We start from the raw sequence: 25,016 nt of genomic DNA on the forward strand, positions 1-25,016 counted from the left end.
AGAAAAAAACAGGGGGAAAAATCTGGATGCAGCTCCCAATCAGGAGCCGGCTCCCGTTGTTCACTTCAAAGAGCTGGCTCTTAGAGCCGGATCGTTCCAGCCGACCCATCACTACACGGCACAGTGAGCACACAGACAGGTGGGAGGGAGACGTGAGAGAGCGAGAGAACTTGGTGCTACATATAGAGGGGAAAAAGAAACGGGCAAAAAATTTGGATCCGGCTCCCGTCGTTCACTTCAAAGACATACGTAACAGAACGAAAATGACTACAGCTGCTGAGGCTGCTGTTTCAGCTGCTGTGTACGTATTGCTCCATAAGGGCAGTTTCAGAGACCACTCTGTGGCTCGTGATGTTAGTGCGCGAGGACATTGTTTTGATGCCGTTGCGTTTGACGTGACACGTTCAAAGAGAATTGGCCATTTCAAACTTGAACTTAAAGCAAGTGATCATTTTGACAATGGGAATATCTGTAACTATTGTCACGAGAAAGGACATTGGAAGGAAGATTGTGCTGTATTAATGGCTAAAACCAGGGGAGTGAAAGCTAATGTGAGACCTGTTGCATTTTTTTGTCCTGTGTAGTTACACCCGCTATGCGTAAAGCAGAGACTGAGGTGCCACCCGACAGTAACAGTACTTTGTGGGAGGAAACCGGAGCACCCGGGGAAAACCCACAGGACACTGGAGGATTATTAAGATGTGTCCTAACTTTACGTTACCTGTCACTAATTTTCCTCACCTTTCCAGTGTTTCTGTCAATGTAGCGCAAAGTTCTCTCGCTCTCTCACGTCTCCCTCCCACCTGTCTGTGTGCTCACTGTGCCGTGTAGTGATGGGTCGGTCGCGAACAATCCGGCTCTAAGAGCCAGCTCTTTGAAGTGAACGACAGGAGCCGGCTCCTGATTGGGAGCCGCATCCGGATGTTTTCCCTGTTTTTTTCTGTTAAAGCCGTGTGATTGGTTAAGATGTGTGGCGGCGTCTGTCTATCTACACTGAGCAGGAGGGGGGGAGGGAGGGGTTACAGACACACAAGGCACAGTGAGCACACAAACAGGGGGGAGGGAGACGTGAGAGAGCGAGAGAACTTGGGGAAAAAAGAAACGGGTAAAAAATTTGGATCCGGTCGTTCACTTCAAAGACATACAGAACGGAAAATGACTACAGATGCTGAGGCTGTAATCGTATTGCTCCATAAGGGCAGTGTCAGAGACCACTCTGTGGCTCGTGATGTTCCAATTTTACGCGATTATTTGTAAATTTGGTATTTTGTTATAGTATATCACCAGGCGATAGGGTGTTAGTTTAAAGATTGTTGTAGGCCACTTTCTGGGTGATTTTTCTAATTCTAGGGTTTTCTAGTTTTTTGGGGGCAAAGTGTAGAGGAAAGGACGTGTTGGATGATGGCTTTGTTGGGTAAGTAGACTATTTCAGAATGATTGTGGAGTGTTTTCTTCCTGGATTTGGCCTTTTGAGTTTTTGTTTGCTTGCCGTTTTTTTTTTTTTTTTTCAGCAGATCCGGATAACATTCGCAGGTTGCGTGTGAGCTGTCTGGTAAAGTGGTGAGGAGCACTGGTCCGTGCGAGAGAGAGTGACTCTGTGCCAGCAGGCTGTGATGTCTCTGGGTCACTTACTGGGTTTGAGATATCAGGGCACAGATAGAGGGAGTTAGGAGAAGGCTGAACTCTCTCACCGCCAGAATGACTCCTGTGAATTAAAGAGGGATTGCCTATTAACTGTGTCTGTGCCAGTGGTGCTACGTCTACCTCTACAGGTAACTCATGTAGCACCGGTCCAGGGTTAACTCTGGCTGAACTGGGGGGAACGCGCCCAAATTCCATATCAATGATGCGAACATTTCTGATTCTGGAAAAACCAGCAGCATTTCTTGCTTGAGCCATAGTGTAAGAAGCAGCTGCCAAAGAAAATGAATTTCCATCTGACCCTGTGTGATTACTGTTAATTAAAGAGCGATTGCCTATTAACTGTGTCTGTGCCAGTGGTGCTACGTCTACCTCTACAGATAACTCATGTAGCACCGGTCCGGGGTTAACTCTGGCTGAACTTGGGGGAACGCGCCCAAATTCCATATCAATGATGCAAACATTTCTGATTCTGGAAATACCAGCAGCATTTCTTGCTTGAGCCACCATGGAAGAAGCAGCTGCCAAAGAAAATGGATTTCCATCCGACCCTGTGTGATTCCTGTTAATTAAAGAGCGATTGCCTATCAACTGTGTCTGTGCCAGTGGTGCTAGGTCTACCTCTATGGGTAACTCATGTAGCACCAGTTCTGGGTTAACTGTGGGTAAACGGGGGGGAACGCGCCCAAATTGAATGTTGCAAACAAACTTTTTGATTCTGGAAAAACCATCATCATTTCTTGCTTGAGCCACCGTGGAAGAAGCAGCTGCCAAAGAAAATGGATTTCCATTTGACCCTGTGTGATTCCTGTTAACTAAAGAGCGATTGCCTATTAATTGTGTCTGTGCCACTGGTGCTCCGTCTACCTCTACAGGTGACTCATGTAGCACCAGTTGTGGGTTAACTGTGGGTAAACGGGGGGGAATAGGCTCAAATTCAATTTCAATATCAATGATGCAAACAAAATTTCTAATTCTGGAAAAAACATCAGCAATTATTGCTTGAGCCACCGTGGAAAGGGCAGCTACCAAAGAAGAAGAATGTCTATCTGACCCTGTGTGATTCCTGTTAATTAAAGAGCGATTGCCTATTAACTGTGTTTGTGCCGGTGGTGCTCGCTCTACCTCTACAGGTGACTCAAGTAGCGCCGGTTTTGGGTTAACGGTGTGTGATCTGCGGAAAATACGCTGAAAAATGCAGCAAACAGCAGTTCTGATGCTGGAAAAACCAGCAGCAACTTTTGCTTGAGCCACCGTGAAAAAAGTAACAATTGTTGCTCGAGCCATGGAAAACAAAGCCACAACTCTTGTTTGAGAAATGGCAAAGTACCCCATTTCTCTGAGCCTGGCGATTACTGCTAACATGTGTGCTTTGGTCTTGGAAGAAACAGCTACCAAAGAAAATGCTGAATTTCCACCTGACTCTATGTCAGCAGGCTGTGATGTCTCTACATCAACTACTGGGTCTGAGATATCAGGGCAGAGGGAGAGACAAGGAAGGTGAACTCTCTCGCCACCAGAATGACTCCTGTGAATTATAGAAGGATTGCCTGAAGAGGTGCTCTGCTCTTCCTCTTCTTTCTTTTGTTCGGTTTCATTACCCAGACAATGCAAGTCTTCAGAGCGGCAGTCATTGTAGTTCCACTGCCTGCTCAGATCGAAGCTTCTGTCATTAAAATGTGACTGTGCCAGTGGTGCTAGGTCGACCTCTACAGGTGACTCTAGTAGCACGGGTTCTGGGTTAACGCGGGGAGAACTGCGGGGAATGCGCTCCAATCCAGTTCTAATGACGCGACCAGCAGTTTTGACAACCCAAGGAACTACAACTAGGCCAAGAGTTAAAATTGGCATGTTGGCGTAGCGATAGTGTAAAGTTAAAGAGATAAGAGTTAAAGAAACGATATTCCTGCTGATTTCCAATTATCGTTGATCGTGTGACTCTGCACAAAGGCGGGAGATATCCGGATGGATTGCTGACTGTATCTACTCGGACTGGAGGTGATGATGAAATGAGCTTCATGGGGTTGATTTTTGCAGCGGCACACATCAAAGGAGTCCTTTGAAGTGGCTGCTACGTCATGGGAATGACGGTGGGAATGACGTCATGAATGTTCCAAGCGTTTTACTTTGAAAAAAAAAAAAAGTTCAAAATGTGCATTTTTTAAATGTTCACACGTTTATTTTTAAATTCTAATGGCGACACATTTTGCGCCCAATAAAAACAATAAATGAACAGATAAATAACAGAAGGTCGGTTTGGGGAAACAAACCGTAAGAATGCAGCGTTGTGTTCACAATCCACCAGTCATATATCGTTATACAGAAGATTATATAGGCTGTAGTCAGTAGTAACATCATGGTGATAGGCCCCGGTGCAAATTATGTTTTTTGTGTCCCCGCATGGTGAAGTGCTATTGTCACCATGTAGGCTAACGTTAGAAGGTGACTGGCCACACACTCATCCTGTAAACCAGCCTTTCAGCACCACGGACAGCGGTGCTGAACAGCCTGCCCTGACCTGGACTCGAACTCCCTCAGCCTGATGATGTCTCCAAACCATCAAACATTCAAATACAGCCGACACTAACAAAGTTACACAAATTCCACTTCATAACAAAGAGAAGCTGTACTCACTCATTCGAAGCTCATCTTACGGGCCTGCTCAGGTCCAAAGTCCTCACTCTGTATAGTCAGTCCACTGAGTCTTTCTTGTCCCATGCTGTCCCTTAAATAAGTCTTTATCATCTTGAGTTTGGAGAATGAGCGCTCTGCAGTCGCGACAGTGACAGGTATGGTGAGATATGGTATGGCAGAATAATATAATATAATAATCCCTGCAACCATAGACCGCGGAACCGGGGGGGCGGGGGGCCACGACCCGAGTAACTTTTGTACTCTGACAAACTTACTTTATATGAATAAAAGCCAAAGTTGTATCTGTGTTTTTACGAGCCAAACGATACCAGTCACCACACACCTTCACTGACTCTCACCGACTGCTGCCGATAACAAACTCCCACTGACTGCTGCCGATAACAAACTCAACAACAGACCCGGAGCGTCCATCTCCACCACGGACTCCGACGACATGTGTGTGTGTCTGTGCACATCAGTCTGATATGAGTGTTGACTTGTGATGATAATGACAATGATGTTGATTTAGATTCAAGGCAGCAAGAAACGTTTTGGTTGTGGTTGTACGGATGTACTTTGATCTGTGCGTTTATGTGTAAATGGACTTGGCCTGTTGTGTGTGAATGTCAGAGTGGGATCAGAGGGGTTAATCTGTGCAAGCATGTGTGCGTGTTCATCATGCGTGTACTGTAGATGTGGCTCTGTGGTGTCGGACTAAAAAAAAGTGCGTTATTTAACGTTATTTAATATAATAATGTTTATAATATCTAATTTGGCCATTTTAGTTTAACACCAGACGTCTCAGAAAACAGGTTTCGTTCTATCATGCAAGGAAAAACACAGGTCCCACAGTCCCTTTCTAGGCATGGAGTAAACAAACTGAGACATCTTCAGCAGCACAAGCTGTGAGACAAACACGTCCTGACACTAAATACACACCGTCCACAAAGACAAAGAGAATTAAATAAATAAAGCTTGAGCAGAGCAAAGTTTTGCAAATTTTTATTGAGTTTCTAACTGAATTTGGTTTTCCTAATTCGAATTTTCCTTACAGTAAAACAAGAGTTAGATGTGAAGATTGACACCACTCTCATCAAGAATTCTAGTCCTGATGTGTCCCCACTAAACCAGTGATGTTGCAATAAAAACCTGGACTAAATTAAACGAATAATGTACTTTTATGTCGAAATATTAAAAAATGTACTATTTCATACAATTTTGCAGATTTTTTTCTCTGGATCTCTGCAACCAGCTGCTGATGTCAGTGAGTATCAAAGGAAGTGTGGGTGGGTGACAACAAGGGTCTTAAAACATCAAAGTTGAACCAAAAAATAAAAAACCATGCAGGAACATTTGGTACAATACAACAGAAATAAGAGTTTCTGTTTGTATAAACCAGTGAATACATGAATAAATGAAAATATATCTGTGGTTTTGACAGCTAAAAGTGGCTTAGTAGCACATAAACAGACTGTGGGGGATATGGGGATGGTAATTATCTTAGACTGAAAAAATCACCACCGCAGTAGATGTCATACTGTATACTAGCTGTGAAAGATTCCTTCATGAATTGAACATTTCAAAAACTATCAATAAGAATCAAATTAAAAAATCTTGTATATTATCTCTAACTTTTCTGTTCATTTTTTAGTGTGTCAGTATTCAAGATACACTGAATAAAAAGTAGCTTGTTTTGCCTGCTCCAGTATGTATACATGTACATATTTATTTATTTATTTATTCAAAATATTCTGGAAAAGTGTGCAAGCAACACTTTGTCTGCAGCACAGCATCTTCCACTTGGCAAGTGCATGGCTCCATTCTTTTTTCAAGGCTGTTTATGCAGTCAAGAAGGCAACGTATTTTTAAATAATATTTCCACAAGGACTGAGTGTGGCGGTGCAGAACTGACACTGCTCTGTACATTACTGTATGCTGAACGGATGTGGTTTTGGATTTTGGTAAAGTAAAACAACCTCCAGCAGCGTGCCTTGTAAAATAACTGTGTGTATCCGAGCTAAAGGAAAGTCTTTTGTAGGATATAAGTGGAGTCTTTGTTGTTATGACATTCCTAATAAAAACCCTCAGTGAATACAGTAATATATTTGTCACTTCAAGCCAAAAGAGACTTTCATGCATTCTAGAAATGTTTTGTTCTCATCATACAAGAAAGATTCTACACGTCCTTCTGTCTTTTCTGATATTACCCAGTGAAACATTGGACCAAACTATTGAGCAATAATCTAGTTTACCCAAAACCAAGGCTTGAGATACTTGTTTGATAGTTTGTTGTGTCAGATATCTTGCACATCTTTTAATTACAGATAAAATATTTCCCATTTTACTTTATCCCATAATAATTTATTATCTATGATAATTCCCAAATGTTTGGTTTCTTCCACCTGCTTTATTAGTATGTCATCAATACTGAGATCAAACATTAAGAATAGTTTGTTCCTATTACAACACTGGTTGTTTTCGACACATTCAAAATAAGTTTATTACTAGATTTGTCTTTGAATCACTTATTGTTGTTGCTGCTAAGTATATTGTGGAGTCATCTGCATACATTGAAATACGTGACTTTTTTAAAACGAAAGGAAGATCATTTGTAAAAATTTTGTATAGGAGTGGCCCAAGACAACTTCCTTGAGGCACTCCATTTTTCACTTATTTGACATCTGAATAACTTCCATTAAAGTACACCATTTGTCTTCTGTCGCTTTTAGCTTTTTATCCATAATAGTGCAGACTGAGAAAAATCATAACATTTAGTTTTTTCAACATTAACTCATGATCAATGAAATATCAAACAAAACTACTCCTATAATTTTTCTTTTTCCTATTTCCCGAAGCCAGTCATCAACCATTTGAGTTAAGGCAATGGCTGTCGAATATTTTTCTCTATATGCATGTTGGAAATTAGTGATTCAATTATTGATGTTTCAAACTAACTTGCAGCCAGAGTTCTTCAATTTCTGGTGACATTAAATCCTGCCTAACATTAACAGGTATATGACTTTGAACATAGAAAGCAACCTCTCCTCCATATGCATTCCTATCTTTAAAACATTATACCCATGTATCATCAGTGACGTATCCTCAGATGTAGAGTCTAAAAGTGTCTCAGATACAGCCGATATATGTAGATTATTTAATAATAGCACATCTTCTACTTCAGTTAATTTATTCCTAATACTACATATGTTTATATGGGCAATTGTAAGACGTTTCTCGGGCAGTTTATGTAACATTTACCAATTATCTTTTTTCTTCCTGTTCATTTTGATAAACTCAATCTCGGAGCAACACAAATTACGGTTAGCAGCAACATCTAAACATATACACATACATACGCTAATGTACACAGATTCACTCATTATTTGTAGTATTGCCACTCTATCTGTGCAATACTAAGCAAGCTGATCTCCTTTTCAAATTCTTATTTCCTTTCACAAACTCAGCAACTCTGAACCTGTTTCACACACATCCAACACAAATAAGGTTTGGTTCCAGTTATCATTCACATACCACAAGGCAAAACAAAAAATTAGGTCAGTCTGTTTTTAAAATGAAAAGTATCCTATATTTGTCTAAATACATTAAAGTATTGTGAAAGTAGTGTTAACACATTTCCCTTTTCTCAGGCCACTTCCATCATTTATGTCTCAAGCTTTTAGTCTCTTGTCCAGGTTATTTCTTTAGTGCCTGGCTCAAACCATAACGATCATATCCTCATTATATATGTATTCTTTATCAGTTTGAAGAAGACTATTGTAATGGCAATTTTTAAAGAACCTATATAACCCTTTAACATGGTCATTGAAAAACCATACACAACTGTTAAAGAGGCAATTATATGCATATAACCTTTAACCCTGTTCCTAACTACACTCTATGTCCAAGTAAACAGCGGGATGTTGAGACTTCCCTAAGAAGCCAAGGACATGATCATCTCACCACACTGCCTGTTCACTGTCCCAGAACTCAGGAATGTCTAACTGTGTAAGAGTGACAATAAAACAAAAACAAAAAAGAACATACTGCTTCTTCCAATCGGGGCTCTTTTCGGACTTTCACATACGAGAGTGTGTGACGGTTGCGTTGAGAACATTCATGGATGACTTCAATAAAACCTTACAGAAAGACAAGATCCTACTTTGTATGCTTTATCAAACAAATTGCCACCACAGTATGATTGGCACTCTGAGCACAAACATTTCATGGTGGAAGAGATGTTATAATAATTTATTTAAAGAGGTACTGTACACTTAAACATGTTTCTTGAGCAGAAAAAGAAAGTATATGGGTATACTGTGAAAAAGAGTGAGTGTTAACGCCCTCTAATCAGAGGAGATTGTCCACCTCCCCCAGCCTCCTCTTTGAGTGGGAGTCTGTGAAACAGCTGCACTCCTTTTGTATGTATAATCTATAATATATAGTAATACTGCACAAGATACATATACAGTATATTACAGTGAAATGTGCAGAAGTTCTTCAGTGTAGATTGTTCTCTGTAATTCCAATAAGAAACAGCAGGTGGAGCCACACACACACACACACACACACACACACACACACACACACACACACACACACACACACACACACACACACACACCAATAAATGAAATGAGCTCAAGTCCACAACTACACAATATCTGTTGTCTCATGTGTGTCAGGACTCAAACTGGACCCAATGAATTCTGATTATTTGTCCACTTTGTTCAGCCTGTGTAATAAATCCTCTTTATTGACTGAGTGCACAAACAAAATGTTGGTTGTAAAAAGCAACAAGTGATAGAAAACTCTGCTCATTTCTCTGTGACGAAGCTGTTTTAGTGAGGAAAGTTGAAAGGACAGAGACTGACTGACAAATGCTCTTCTGCTCTGAACATGAACTCTGAACTTTGTGGTGTTTCAGGAGGAAAACTGCCTCAGTTATACTCTCATATTAGTTTCACAGTTTCTCCATCAGCTTTGTATGAGACCCTGGAATGAAGACAAGAAGAAAATACTTTGTTCATGTTTGTTTATTCATGATGTAAAGCTTCAGTTTGTTCACACATCCCATCAGTAAAGTCTGTTCAATGACTCTTGTTCAATGAGTTCATGTACAGATTCACTTCATCCACACAATCAGTTTGTTGGAGTAGAATCTCAGCTATGTACAAGGAAATAATCATCTGCTTATTGATTATCATCATGCTGAATACACTTTTATAATTCCTCATAGTTCCTCATTTGTACGTGGATTTGGACAACAAAAACAACAACAAACAAACAAATGTGATTAAAGATTTCTTTCCAAAGCGGTGAGAACAGAATATCTCCGATAAAGGAAGGTCTGCTGCTTTCTCTCTTAGACCCATACAGTGGAAGAGAAACAACAACATACAAATACATCATTACAAATATTCAACAAACACAAGTTTACATTTTCATGCAGAGAAATATCAGTTCAGGTAAACAACAGTCATCATGAGCAGTGATAGCCTCCATGGCTAAACAGACACAGGAAGGAGCGCCACCTAAAGACACTCAAACATTTACAGAACAACTAATGAGAAGATGTCAAAGTACCGCCCACAATGTTTGATTGACAGGTGATCTCTGTGCAGTGAAGAAATGCCACAACAATCAGCTCTCAGCAACAACGATGGAAACAAAACCATTTGAAGAAACGAAACACAGAATTTAACCCACTGTCCCTGAAATCACTTCTGTCTATTTCAGTTTACACAACTCAGCTGTGGATCCATAAGAGAGAGGACAAAATCCAGTATAGAGAGGCTGAGTGAATGTGGTCTGGACTCTGTGGAGGAGAGTCATGGTTTCAGAGACGCTGTAGAAGGACAGAATACCTGCACTGTGATCCAGGTACACTGCAACTCTGGAGGACCGAGGACCTGAGACAGGAGTTTGGACTCTGTTGTTATAAAAGTTATAACCGTTTGGGAAACAATATATAACCCAAGATTTGTCATTGAATCCAAATTTATCTTCAGCTGACCCCTCTGCTCTGCTCATATTCTTGTATGCGACTGCTACTTCAACTCCATCCCCTCTCCACTCCACCTCCCAGTAACAACGTCCAGTCAGACTCTCTCTACTCAGGACCTGAGCCCAATTAGTGAATCTGTCTGGGTGACTAGAATAAGACCGTTGTTGATTTGTTCTTGTCACTTTTCTGTTCCCCTCAGATAATACCAGCTGTGTGTATGCTGTGTTTGGATCCAGTGTGAGTTCACGTGAATATTGTAAGAATCCAGCTCTGGTCTTGGGCTCTGGTTGTGGCAGTAAAACATCCACTTCAGTCACTGTTAGTGAGACGTTTGTCCATTTGTCCCTCAGAACGTCCTGTAGTTTATCTCTGAGCTCTGACACAGCCGCTGTCACATCCTCAAAGTACCTCAGAGGACGGATATTGATGCTGGAAGTAGATTCACTGAGTGCTGACAGTGAGGGGTAGTTGTGTAGAAACTGGGTGTGGCCCTCTGTGTGTGACAGCTTCTTTATCTCAGCGTCTTTCTTCTTCAGCTCAGTGATCTCCTGCTCCAGCTTCTCCTGAAGCTCTTTGACTCGACTCACTTCAGTTTCCTGCTGGGATCTGACCTGCTGCTTCACATCAGAGCTTTTTTTTTTCCATGAGACGGATCAGCTGAGTGAAGATCTTCTCACTGTCCTCCACTGCTTTATCAGCAGAGCGATTGATAGCCTCCACCTGCTGTTGAAGCTCCTTCACATCTTTCTCTCTGTCCTGGATTCTCTGCTGGATGTTTTGTCGACTCACCTCGAGCTCTCTCTGCCTCTCAGTCCTTTCTGCTGCAGCTGAGACTGTGTCGTGGCCTTTATGTTCATCCACAGAGCAGAGATAACAGATACACTGCTGATCAGTACGACAGAACATCTTCATCACCTCATCATGACGAGAGCAGATGTTCTCCTGGAGCTTCTTGGAGGGGTCCACCAGCTTGTGTTTCTTTAATGGAGCCACATCATAATGAGGCTGGAGGTGTTTCTCACAGTAAGAAACCAGACAGACCAGACAGGACTTGAGGGCTTTCAGTTTTCTCCCAGTGCAGAAATCACAGGCCACATCTTCAGGTCCAGCATAGCAGAGATCAGCAGGAGCAGCTTGGAGTCCAGTCTTCTTCAGTTCCTCCACTAAATCTGCTAACATGGTGTTTTTCATCAGGACAGGCCTCGGTGTGAAGGTCTGCCTACACTGAGGGCAGCTGTGGATTTTCTTCTCATCCTCTTCATCCCAGAAGCTTTTAATACAGTTCATGCAGTAGCTGTGTCCACAGGGAGTAGCCACCGGATCCTTCAGTAGATCCAGACAGATCGGACAGCAGAATCTTTCTCGGTCCAGCTGAACTCCTTGCTGCGCCATTTCACCTCTCAGTGACAGCTACTGTCTGAGTTTCACTTCCGCAGAGCTCAAACTAGTTTGAGTTCTGATTTAATCAACAGGTAATCAACACAGCGAATGTGGCCTGTCCACTCTTTCATGTCACAACATGTTGGTTACACCCATCTTCAAACTGTAGATCTAAAGGGGAGGGAGCAAGGAAATATGTGGACGGACAGGAACTTATGAGGGGCCGCCAGGGAGATTATTCAGAATTACCTCTCACAAACACATGTGAAATGCTCTTACATAAACAACTGGGAGATTATTTGCTTGCACACACTACTGAAAAGCTCTCACACATACAACTGAAACGCTCTTATACACACTACTGAAAAGTAAAAGACGTTGCTTCCCTCCTCAGCATCCCCGGTGTGTTTCCTCCAGAGTTCAGCTGGTAAATCAGCTGTTCTGGCCACTATGCCGACCGGCATTAGTGCGATCAGCTGTACACAGAAAGTAAACAATGGCAGCGTGTCCCTGTTCCTGTCGTCACCAATCAACACATGACTCATTTGAATATTCAAATGAGTCATGTGTTGATTCGCCACAACCTGCACTCACCGCAGTTGCTACCACCAGGCTGTCAATCAAGCTCTCAGCGACAGAGAACATTAACAAACGTTGGTTGTTGGACTGAAATTCTGAAAATGCTCATACTTATATGTATAGGCAAAGCTTATACATCTGAAACAGAAGGTGCTGTATTGTTTTTACCCTTTATCTATCCAGATAAAAACAAAAGAACAGTTTCTGTATGATGTTTATTAGACCTATGTAATCTGAATTGGAAGGGCACATTGTCATGAGCTGTATCTTGTATATTTATTATTAGCTATGTGGTATGTGTATGAACCTTTATGTAATCTGGTGGAAAAGATAAGATATTCCTTTATTTGTCCCACAATAGGAAAATTCCAATGTTACAGCAGCAAAGTGGATATAGAAAAAAACAGTATAAAAAACAGTAAGAGTACGAAGATAAAAAAATAAATAAAAACACTATGTACAAGAGAAAAAACAGTAAGAATCCACAAACAACAGATAACACAAATAGTAGCAGCAGCCGTTGCACATGGGCAATATATTGCACAGTGAATATGGAATGGTATTGCACAGTAATTACTGCACATTGTTCATTATTATTATTGATGCAGAGAATTTTAACATATCAAAATTTTAAACGGGATCAAACCAAACAAATATCTGCTTGCGTGTCCCTGTGCATGCAAGGTGTCCTCCTTTCTGATGTGAAGGAAATGGCCACCCTAGTGTCCCGGTGGAAGCGGCATTAAAACACGAAATAAAACACAAAAACTCTCTCAAACAGCATCGTTAGAGAGGGCAGGACTTCAGAGAGTCACAGTGAAAAAATAAGAAAGAACAAAAAGAGAATAAAAGTTAAGAAGTTAAAAAAAGCAAACTCAAAGGCTGGAGTAAAATAACAGGCAGCATGCAGCTTTCGTGCACACGCACTACTGATCATCTTAATGTATATATATATAAGAGCGTTTCAGTTGTATGTGTGAGAGCTTTTCAGTAGTGTGTATAAGAGCGTTTCAGTTGTATGTGTGAGAGCTTTTCAGTAGTGTGTATAAGAGCGTTTCAGTTGTATGTGTGAGAGCGTTTCAGTAGTGTGTATAAGAGCGTTTCAGTTGTATGTGTGAGAGCTTTTCAGTAGTGTGTATAAGAGCGTTTCAGTTGTATGTGTGAGAGCTTTTCAGTAGTGTGTATAAGAGCGTTTCAGTTGTATGTGTGAGAGCCTTTCAGTAGTGTGTGCGAGCGAATAATCTTCCAGTTGTTTATGTGAGAGTGTTTCAGTAGTGTATGTAAGAGCATTTCACATGTGTTTGTGAGAGGTAATTCTGAATAATGTCCCTGGCGGCCCCTCATAGGAACTCACTGTGTCTGAAAGTAGGAGGAAGAGGGAGGGGTTATCAAGCTGTGGTTCATTCCAAGAAGAGGAGTAATGAATGTGAACAGCAGCAAAATCAAGTTGTTACTGAGGGATAATTTCCTGGAGGACACAGAAGAAACATTGTTTTCTGTGGTTGTCGGGTGATTGCCAGGAGGCCGTGTGTAACATTAATTGGGCTAATTGTTTTTAATATATACTCATTAAAATTATAGTCAGACTTTACCAATACTTTGCCGATTAGAACATTTTTTAATGTGTCCTTTTTATTTCATTAATCACTTCTATTAAGTAACTTAAAACAATAAAATAACATGTCACAACGTCGTCTGAGTACAGTTAAAAACGTACAAATCAAAATACAGCTCATACACACCAGCCCCTAATTGCTTCTGGCAGAAGACAAAGCAATTCTCAAACAATGATTTAATGAGCCATAATAATGCAAACTAAGCATCCAGGATCCACATGGTGCTGTAGAATCCACAACTACAACAACATTTCCGGGCATTAAATTATTTCTTTCCCTTATCCATCTCTGTTATTCTTGCAACAATGGTAGATACTAATGATTCCATCTTTTCCAGAAGAGATCAGAAATATATTGGACTTTCCATCTTCTCTTTGCATATAGATCACATCTTTCAAAAAGTCCTGGTGGTAGAACTGGTTTCCCTTTCATTAACAGCACGTGGTTAGGAGTTAATGCCTCAAGATCTTTTGGATCTTCAGACAATGTTGTGATGGGTTGATCATTCAGCATTGCTTCAATTTAACAGAGCACTGTTTGATACTCTTCATCATCCAAATTGTGTTGACAGACCACTGAAATCCAAACCTTTCTGATTATCCGTATGATGCGTTCCCAAATGCCAGTTCTGACTTTTGAGTGACGATCCGAAAGCTTGCAGTTCTTTATGCACGTCCAATAGTGGCGATCCATTAGCACTAGCATTTGCAAGCGGCAACTGTTTTCTTTGCTTACTCAACTACAAAAGTGTTTCTTTCAGTTGGAGGATCCAAGCAACTGCCACCTTTAATCTTTGAAAATAGAGAGAAATAAGTTATGAATTGATATGTGGCATTCAAAGTGTGTAACCAATGCATTGGATTTAGGCTTTTTGTTACTGTGTGCACACAAAACTACAATGGCCATTCACATATTTTATCAGTGCTGCACATACCCCGAAACGCTGAAGCCTGGTGTTTCTGGCATCACTCCAGTTGCTCCAGCACAGCTCCGGTCCAGTTGATCTCAAATTAAACAACACTGATTCTCGATGATCCGCAGTGAAGCAGTTTTTAACTTAATTATAATGACTATGTCCTGTACTTTAGCCACTACTAGGTGCTAAGTGGGCTAATTCATGTACTCATAAAAAAGATGTTCAGTCTTTTCCAATACTTTGCATATTACAACGTTTATTTTCATGTGTCCTCTTTACAATGTAGTCTGAGCACAGTTAAAAACTGTCTGCCCCTCATCCCAAATTAACAACACCTTAGACGTGAATGAAAGGAACTTAAATTATCTGAGGTCAGCCACGGCCTTTATAGTGCAAAACATATAAATTTAATTTGCGTGTGGCTGTGAGGAACAACACGCAAACTAAAATATGGCTCATACAATTGATGTAGCTGATTGACGTGGAGCTCATTTTGGACAGTTTTTCACAGGACTGCAATTAAGGATAATTGCAATAATGGATTAATCTCCTGATTACTTTCTACATTAACCCATTGATTGTTTGGTTTGTTAAAATTATGATAATCATGAGAAAATCTGTCAGACTTGCCCAGAGCCCAAAGTGACATCTTCACAATGTTTGTTTTGTCCAACCGACAGTCCAAACCTCAAAATTATATTCAAAATTACATTAAAATTATTAAGATCATTCAAAGGAAAAGCAGCAAAACTTCACATTTGAGGAACTGGAACCATGAAATCTTTTACATAAAAAATTACTTAAATGATGATTAAAATACATCCTATTTAATTTTCTCTCAGTCCATTTCTTGACTGTAGTTTTGTGTGAAAATATTTTAATTTGTGAAGTAACTAAAGCGATCATATAAATGTGGTGCAGTAAAAAGTACAATATTTCCCTCTGAGATGTGGTGAAGTAGAAGTAGAAAGTGGCACGAGAAATACCTCAAATGTGTACTTTAAATGAGTACATTAGTTACATTCCTAAAGTGTAAATCTTATGTGTGCAAGTTCTTCAGGGAAGTTTGTCCTTTGTAATTCAAATAGGAAACAGCAGGTGGAGCCACACACACACACACACACACACACACACACACACACACACACACACACACACACACACACACAATAAATGAAATGAGCTCAAGTCCACAACTACACAATATCTGTTGTCTCATGTGTGTCAGGACTCAAACTGGACCCAATGAATTCTGATTATTTGTCCACTTTGTTCAGCCTGTGTAATAAATCCTCTTTATTGACTGAGTGCACAAACAAAATGTTGGTTGTAAAAAGCAACAAGTGATAGAAAACTCTGCTCATTTCTCTGTGACGAAGCTGTTTTCGTGAGGAAAGTTGAAAGGACAGAGACTGACTGACAAATGCTCTTCTGCTCTGAACATGAACTCTGAACTTTGTGGTGTTTCAGGAGGAAAACTGCCTCAGTTATACTCTCATATTAGTTTCACAGTTTCTCCATCAGCTTTGTATGAGACCCTGGAATGAAGACAAGAAGAAAATACTTTGTTCATGTTTGTTTATTCATGATGTAAAGCTTCAGTTTGTTCACACATCCCATCAGTTTGTTGGAGCAGAATCTCAGCTATGTACAAGGAAATAATCAATCATCTGCTTATTGATTATCATCATGCTGAATACACTTTTAGAATCCCTCATAGTTCCTCATTTGTACAAGGATTTGGACAACAACAACAACAAACAAACAAATAAATGTGATTAAAGATTTCTTTCCAAAGCGGTGAGAACAGAATATCTCCGATAAAGGAAGGTCTGCTGCTTTCTCTCTTAGACCCATACAGTGGAAGAGAAACAACAACATACAAATACATCATTACAAATATTCAACAAACACAAGTTTACATTTTCATGCAGAGAAATATCAGTTCAGGTAAACAACAGTCATCATGAGCAGTGATAGCCTCCATGGCTAAACAGACACAGGAAGGAGCGCCACCTAAAGACACTCAAACATTTACAGAACAACTAATGAGAAGATGTCAAAGTACCGCCCACAATGTTTGATTGACAGGTGATCTCTGTGCAGTGAAGAAATGCCACAACAATCAGCTCTCAGCAACAACGATTGAAACAAAACCATTTGAAGAAATGAAACACAGAATTTAACCCACTGTCCCTGAAATCACTTCTGTCTATTTCAGTTTACACAACTCAGCTGTGGATCCATCATAGAAAGGCCAAAGTCCAGCATAGAGAGGCTGAGTGAATGTGGTCTGGACTCTGTGGAGGAGAGTCATGGTTTCAGAGACGCTGTAGAAGGACAGAATACCTGCACTGTGATCCAGGTACACTCCAACTCTGGAGGACTGAGGACCTGAGACAGGAGATCGGACTCTGTTGTAATAAAAGTTATAACCGTTTGTGAAACATTGCAACATCCAAGATTTGTTATTGGATCCAAATCTACATTCATTTGTCCTCCCTGCTCTGCTGATATTCTTGTGTGTGACTGCTATATTAACTCCTCCCCCTTTCCTCTCCACCTCCCAGTAACAACGTCCAGTCAGACTCTCTCTACTCAGGACCTGAGCCCAGTTAGTGAATCTGTCTGGGTGACTAGAATAAGACTGATGTCGACTCGTTCTTGTTACTTTTCTGTTCCCCTGAGATAATGACAGCAGTGTGTTTGCTGTGTTTGGATCCAGTGTGAGTTCACGTGAATATTGTATGAATCCAGCTCTGGTCTTGGGCTCTGGTTGTGGCAGTAAAACATCCACTTCAGTCACTGTCAGTGAGACGTTTGTCCATTTGTCCCTCAGAACGTCCTGTAGTTTATCTCTGAGCTCTGACACAGCCGCTGTCACATCCTCAAAGTACCTCAGAGGACGGATATTGATGCTGGATGTAGATTCACTGAGTGCTGACAGTGAGGGGTAGTTGTGTAGAAACTGGGTGTGGTCCTCTGTGTGTGAGAGCTTCTTCATCTCAGCGTCTTTCCTCTTCAGCTCAGTGATCTCCTGCTCCAGCTTCTTCTGAAGCTCTTTGACTCGACTCACTTCAGTTTCCTGCTGGGATCTGACCTGCTGCTTCACATTGGAGCTTCTTTTCTTCATGAGACGGATCAGCTGAGTGAAGATCTTCTCACTTTCCTCCACTGCTTTATCAGCAGAGCGATTGATAGCCTCCACCTCCCGTTGAAGCTTCTTCACATCTTTCTCTCTGTCCTGGATTCTCTGCTGGATGTTTTGTCGACTCACCTTGAGCTCTCTCTGCCTCTCAGTCCTTTCTGCTGCAGCTGAGACTGTGTCATGGCCTTTATGTTCATCCATGGAGCACAAAATACAGATGGTCTGCTGATCAGTGCGGCAGAAGATCTTCATCACCTCATCATGACGAGAGCAGATGTTCTCCTGGAGCTTCTTGGAGGGGTCCACCAGCTTGTGTTTCTTTAATGGAGCCACATCATAATGAGGCTGGAGGTGTTTCTCACAGTAAGAAACCAGACAGACCAGACAGGACTTGAGGGCTTTTAGTTTTCTCCCAGTGCAGACCTCACAGGCCACATCTTCAGGTCCAGCATAGCAGAGATCAGCAGGAGCAGCTTGGAGTCCAGTCTTCTTCAGTTCCTCCACTAAATCTGCTAACATGGTGTTTTTCATCAGGACAGGCCTCGGTGTGAAGGTCTGCCTACACTGAGGGCAGCTGTGGATTTTCTTCTCATCCTCTCCATCCCAGAAGCTTTTAATACAGTTCATGCAGTAGCTGTGTCCACAGGAAGTAGTCACCGGATCCTTCAGTAGATCAAGACAGATCGGACAGCAGAATCTTTCTCGGTCCAGCTGAACTCCTTGCTGCGCCATTTCACCTCTCAGTGCCAGCGACTGTCTGAGTTTCACTTCCTCAGAGCTGAAACTAGTTTGTATGTGTTTCTGCAGCGAATGGGGGCTGTCGGCTCTTTCACGCCACCACATGTTGGTTACACCCATCTTCAAACTGTAGATCTAAAGGGGAGGGAACAAGGAAATATGTGTGCAGAGAGGAGCTCGCTGTGTTTGAGAGCAGGTGGAAGAGGGAGGGGTTATCAAGCTGTTAATCATTCCAGGAAGAGGACCAGCGCTGTGAATCTGAACTCTGATTTCTCGTTTATGATGAAGCCTCGGTTAAAAGCTGTTCCACATTGGAAAACATTTCAGTTTGGTTGTAAAATACTTACAGGCTTTGCTGATGGCCCAATATTTTGCTAATTCTACCTCTAATTCTGTTCAGTTTCATATTGTAGCAGTAATAATAATCCAAAAACATCACATATCATAGTCAAACACCATTGTTCATTGAGCTGAGTGATAAGAAAATGTATGACGTGTTCACTGACCTCTGTGAGGACTTTGGTCCTCTCATTAACTCCAATTAATTGACAAGAGGTCCAGTGTAACATAATGTAGAGATTATATGAAAACTATTCAGCAAGAAATAAGCAGTGGTGGAGGATGTGTTCAGTGATGTAGTTGGTTGAGGTGGAGCTCATTTTAAACTGTTTTGTACAGGAATGCAACTAATGATTAGTTTCATTTTGGATTTGTCCCCTAGCTGGACAAAATGGGTTCAAATAGAAATGAATACAGTTATAAACTTTAAACTATTGATTAATTCATTAGGTTGAAATTAATTCTTATATTTTTGACATTAAAAAACTATGGTTGTAATAAACTAGTTACGTTTTTATACACCAAGTACTGCCCCTCGCTATGATTGACAGGAAGTTTTGTGGTGTATTTGGAGAGCAGGAAGAGGTGCAGTGACACACAGAATGAGAGAAAGAGAGAAAGAGAGACAGAGAGAGAGAGAGAGAGAGAGAGAGAGAGAGAGCTTTGATCAAACAACCACTAATAAAGACAATAATGTCAGTGTTCCTTATTTTAAATGATGCAATCCTAGACTGTCTGTAAAAGGTGTCAGAGATGAGGACTGTAAACACAGCTGCATCACACGGTGCCATTTTATCATCTGTGTTCTTCATAAAGCAAACAGTCTAAAATCCAAGACTCCCACTTTAACTGCCTACAGTTTGCTGATGATACGGTACTGGTTGTCCTCCTGTGTGAGGGACAGACAGACAGACAGACAGACAGACAGACAGACAGACAGACAGACAGACAGCTACAAACTGCATCAGCTTAACCTTATTGTTATTTACAGACATCAGACTGGGAGAGAACACAAGTTTACCTCATTCATACATGCAGACTGAAGATAAACAGACAGACAGTTTGTAAGAGACGAAGGAGTTGACTTTATTCTCGAAATGCAAAGAACAAAAAAAACTTCCTTCAATAATTAAGCACAGGGCATAGGTCAGTGCTTTAGATAGAGGGCATTTTTTTTCTTTTGGCACACATTTCATCTAATCTTCACCAAAATCGGTGCACAGCATATTAAGATGAAGCCAAACTATATTCCAACTTCACTGAAACTAATCCTGATGGACTGATCGATACTCTTCAACATATTCAATCCATTTCAGGAATATAAAACATTTTAAGAGGAAACATTTTCTTCACAATTTAGATTTTTATTTGTCTTACAAACCAAGTTATCAATCAATAACACAAAGTACACTGTTGTGTATGTATGGTCCCATTTATATTTCCATATACGTTTATAGAAATAAATACAGTCAGTCACAGCTGCCGTCTGATTGGTTGAGCAGTAATGTGGTGTCAGTCGTACAGGAACTTGCTATCGGCAGGTTGGCGTGAACGAAGGCCTCCCGGCTGCCGGTGTTGGAAATGAATCTTATCTCTTCAAACACTTTGTCAATAAAGAAGTCTATTAAAAAATAATTTATAATCCATCCAAATTACTCAGTAACTGTTTGGGTTCATTGTGTACTTTATCTGTACTTTACTTTATCTATCTTCATCTTTATATAGTGATTTTGCTGACGTTACGGCTTCTCTAGAAACAATATTTATGTTTAATAAATAAATTCTTGTCCAGTTCAGTTAATTTTTCTTTCTACTGTCTGTCTATAAACTGGAGGTCACATCTGTGTGTATATATGAGGCAGCTGTATGCTCTAATGCTTCTAGTTTACTTCATTCATAAAATGCAAAATAAAAAATAAATCTCCCTCCTCTAATTTTTTAACGTATATGTGGCCCTAATACTCCTTCGTAGGAACATCGAAGTTGTTGTGTTTTTTATTTCACTGGAGACAGAAAGGGGACAGTATGTGGTTTCACACAGCAGAGGCTCATTGGACTGAAGGGAAATATTAAAAGGTGTGCAGAATTTCTTCAGTGTAGATTGTCCTCTGTAATTCCAATAAGAAACAGCAGGTGGAGCCACACACACACACACACACACACAATAAGTGAAATGAGCTCAAGTCCACAACTACACAATATCTGTTGTCTCATGTGTGTCAGGATTCAAACTGGACCCAGTGAATTCTGATTATTTGTCCACTTTGTTCAGCCTGTGAAATAAATCCTCTTTATTGACTGAGTGCACAAACAAAATGTTGGTTGTAAAAAGCAACAAGTGATAGAAAACTCTGCTCATTTCTCTGTGACGAAGCTGTTTTAGTGAGGAAAGTTGAAAGGACAGAGACTGACTGACAAATGCTCTTCTGCTCTGAACATGAACTCTGAACTTTGTGGTGTTTCAGGAGGAAAACTGCCTCAGTTATACTCTCATATTAGTTTCACAGTTTCTCCATCAGCTAACCCTAACCCAGTGATAGCCTCCATGGCTAAACAGACACAGGAAGGAGCGCCACCTAAAGACACTCAAACATTTACAGAACAACTAATGAGAAGATGTCAAAGTACCGCCCACAATGTTTGATTGACAGGTGATCTCTGTGCAGTGAAGAAATGCCACAACAATCAGCTCTCAGCAACAACGATGGAAACAAAACCATTTGAAGAAATGAAACACAGAATTTAACCCACTGTCCCTGAAATCACTTCTATTTCTTTTTACACAACTCAGCTGTGGATCTAGAAGAGAGAGGCCAAAGTCCAGCATAGAGAGGCTGAGTGAATGTGGTCTGGACTCTGTGGAGGAGAGTCATGGTTTTAGAGACGCTGTAGAAGGACAGAATACCTGCACTGTGATCCAGGTACACTCCAACTCTGGAGGACTGAGGACCTGAGACAGGAGTGTGGATTCTGTTGTAAAAAAAGTTATAACCGTTTGTGTGACATTGTAACATCCAAGATTTGTCATTGCCTCCAAATACACAAGCTTCAGCTGACCTCCGTGATCTGCTAATATTCTTGTATGCGACTGCTACACCAACTCCATAACATTTCCACTTCACCTCCCAGTAACAACGTCCAGTCAGACTCTCTCTACTCAGGACGTGAACCTCGTCAGTAAATCTGTCTGGGTGACTAGAATAAGACTGTTGTTGACTCGTTGCTGTTACTTTTCTGTTCCCCTCAGATAATACCAGCTCTGTGTATGCTGTGTTTGGATCCAGTGTGAGTTCACATGAATATTGTAAGAATCCAGCTCTGGTCTTGGGCTCTGGTTGTGGCAGTAAAACATCCACTTCAGTCACTGTCAGTGAGACGTTTGTCCATTTGTCCCTCAGAACGTCCTGTAGTTTATCTCTGAGCTCTGACACAGCCGCTGTCACATCCTCAAAGTACCTCAGAGCACGGATATTGATGCTGGATGTAGATTCACTGAGTGCTGACAGTGAGGGGTAGTTGTGTAGAAACTGGTTGTGGTCCTCTGTGTGTGACAGCTTCTTCATCTCAGCGTCTTTCCTCTTCAGTTCAGTGATCTCCTGCTCCAGCTTCTCCTGAAGCTCTTTGACTCGACTCACTTCAGTTTCCTGCTGGGATCTGACCTGCTGCTTCACATCAGAGCTTCTTTTCTCCATGAGACGGATCAGCTGAGTGAAGATCTTCTCACTGTCCTCCACTGCTTTATCAGCAGAGCGATTGATAGCCTCCACCTCCCGTTGAAGCTCCTTCACATCTTTCTCTCTGTCCTGGATTCTCTGCTGGATGTTTTGTCGACTCACCTTGAGCTCTCTCTGCCTCTCAGTCCTTTCTGCTGCAGCTGAGACTGTGTCATGGCCTTTATGTTCATCCATGGAGCACAAAATACAGATGGTCTGCTGATCAGTGCGGCAGAAGATCTTCATCACCTCATCATGACGAGAGCAGATGTTCTCCTGGAGCTTCTTGGAGGGGTCCACCAGCTTGTGTTTCTTTAATGGAGCCACATCATAATGAGGCTGGAGGTGTTTCTCACAGCAGGACTTGAGGGCTTTCAGTTTTCTCCCAGTGCAGAAATCACAGGCCACATCTTCAGGTCCAGCATAGCAGTGATCAGCAGGAGCAGCTTGGAGTCCAGTCTTCTTCAGTTCCTCCACTAAATCTGCTAACAAGGTGTTTTTCATCAGGACAGGCCTCGGTATGAAGGTCTGCCTACACTGAGGGCAGCTGTGGATTTTCTTCTCATCCTCTCCATCCCAGAAGCTTTTAATACAGTTCATGCAGTAGCTGTGTCCACAGGGAGTAGCCACCGGATCCTTCAGTAGATCCAGACAGATCGGACAGCAGAATCTTTCTCGGTCCAGCTGAACTCCTTGCTGCGCCATTTCCCCTCTCAGTTACAGCGACTGTCTGAGTTTCAATTCCTCAGAGCTGGAACTAGTTTGAGCTCTGATCTAAACAGCATGTGTTTCTGCAGTGAATGGGGCCTGTGGGCTCTTTCACGTGACCACATGTTGGTTACACCCATCTTCAAACTGTAGATCTAAAGGGGAGGGAACATGGAAATATGTGTGCAGAGAGAAGGAGGAAGAGGGAGGGTGTATAGCCGTTTGCATTGCATTACAGGAAGAGGAGTAGCGCTGTGAATCTGAACTTGGATTACAATGAAGCCTTGGTTAAAACCTGCAATAATTTTCTCATACATTTAATTTAATACTTTCATTTTATTTTCATGCATGTCTGACAAAACAGTTCAATTTCAGAATCTCATCCTGAGCCAACCAGCTGTGAATCCAGAAGGACCTGAATGAACCAGATCAACTGCTCTGCTGGTTCTTTTATGATAAAATTATTACTATTAGAAACAAAATCATGCACCAAACGGCAGTTGGTGCATGATTTTGTTTCTAATAGTAATAATTTTAATCATAACATTACAGGTATCGCTGTCTCTCCAAATAAAGGAATTTTAACAAATTGACACTCAGATGTACTGTTTTTCTACTATCAATCTGCATCAATTAACTTCAATAAGTTCTTCATCGATGGCATCAACCTGTCTCTTAGACCCTATCCTAACTAGGCTGCTTAAAGAAGTCTTACTTTTAGTTCGCACTTCTTTACTAGATATGATTAATCTTTCTTTATTATCAGGATATGTACCACAGTCCTTTAAAGTAGCTGTAATTAAACCCCTACTTAAAAAGTCCACTCATGACCCAGGGGTTTTAGCCAACTATAGACCGATTTCTAACCTCCCCTTCCTCTCTAAGATTCTGGAGAAAGTAGTCGCCAAAGAGTTGTGTGACTTTCTACATAACAATAGTTTATTTGAGGATTTCCAGTCAGGATTTAGAGTTCATCACAGCACAGAGACAGCTCTGGTTAAAGTTAATAATGACCTTTTGATTGCTTCTGACAATGGACTTGTCTCTGTACTTGTATTATTAGATCTTAGTGCTGCATTTGACACCATTGACCATAATATTCTTTTACAGAGACTCGAACATCAAATTGGCATTAAAGGAACCGCACTAAGCTGGTTTAAGTCATATTTATCAGATCGCTCGCAGTATATACATGTTAGCGATGAATCTTCAATAAATACTACAGTTAGTCATGGAGTTCCACAAGGTTCTGTACTTGGACCAATACTATTTACTTTATATATGCTCCTTTACTTTATGAAAACCTCAGAGACTCACTGTCTAAAGATATAGTTACTCTAGATGGCATTAAATTGGCCTCTAGCACCACTGTCAGGAATCTTGGAGTTATCTTTGATCAGGATTTGTCATTTAACTCCCACATAAAGCAGACCTCTAGGACTGCCTTTTTCATTTATGAAACTACTATTACTATTATTACTATTATTATTGTCCATCGTCCCCCATTGCTGTTGCTATTGTCGTTGTCATCATCTTCTTCATGTTCATCATCATCATCATCATCAGTCATTTCCATTAGTATAGTTGTTGCTGCTGTTGT

At 41.1% G+C, this 25,016-nt stretch overlaps 2 protein-coding genes and 1 pseudogene across 2 annotated transcripts; all 3 read right to left on the reverse strand.

Annotated features, from left to right (window-relative positions):
• LOC127366464 (tripartite motif-containing protein 16-like) overlaps positions 1-18,708 on the reverse strand; it is a 33,469-nt pseudogene extending 14,761 nt beyond the window's left edge.
• LOC127366463 (tripartite motif-containing protein 16-like) lies at positions 16,334-18,776 on the reverse strand. The gene has a single exon (XM_051405403.1). It carries the CDS (start codon positions 18,774-18,776, stop codon positions 16,983-16,985), a length of 1,794 nt encoding a protein of 597 aa, XP_051261363.1. The 3' UTR covers positions 16,334-16,982.
• LOC127366466 (tripartite motif-containing protein 16-like) lies at positions 16,334-23,471 on the reverse strand. Its single transcript, XM_051405404.1, has 2 exons — positions 21,572-23,471; positions 16,334-16,786 (listed from the first exon to the last, which is right to left on the reverse strand). Exon 1 carries the CDS (start codon positions 23,411-23,413, stop codon positions 21,764-21,766), a length of 1,650 nt encoding a protein of 549 aa, XP_051261364.1. The 5' UTR covers positions 23,414-23,471; the 3' UTR covers positions 16,334-16,786; positions 21,572-21,763.
• Between the last annotated feature and the right edge of the window lie 1,545 nt (positions 23,472-25,016).

Source organism: Dicentrarchus labrax, unplaced genomic scaffold, assembly GCF_905237075.1.
Source record: "Dicentrarchus labrax unplaced genomic scaffold, dlabrax2021, whole genome shotgun sequence".
Lineage (NCBI taxonomy): Eukaryota > Metazoa > Chordata > Actinopteri > Moronidae > Dicentrarchus > Dicentrarchus labrax.

Excerpts from the sequence above, each read along its gene's own strand:
- LOC127366463 (XM_051405403.1), bottom strand. The coding sequence starts at position 18,776 with ATGGGTGTAACCAACATGTGGTGGCGTGAAAGAGCCGACAGCCCCCAT.
- LOC127366466 (XM_051405404.1), bottom strand. The coding sequence starts at position 23,413 with ATGGCGCAGCAAGGAGTTCAGCTGGACCGAGAAAGATTCTGCTGTCCG.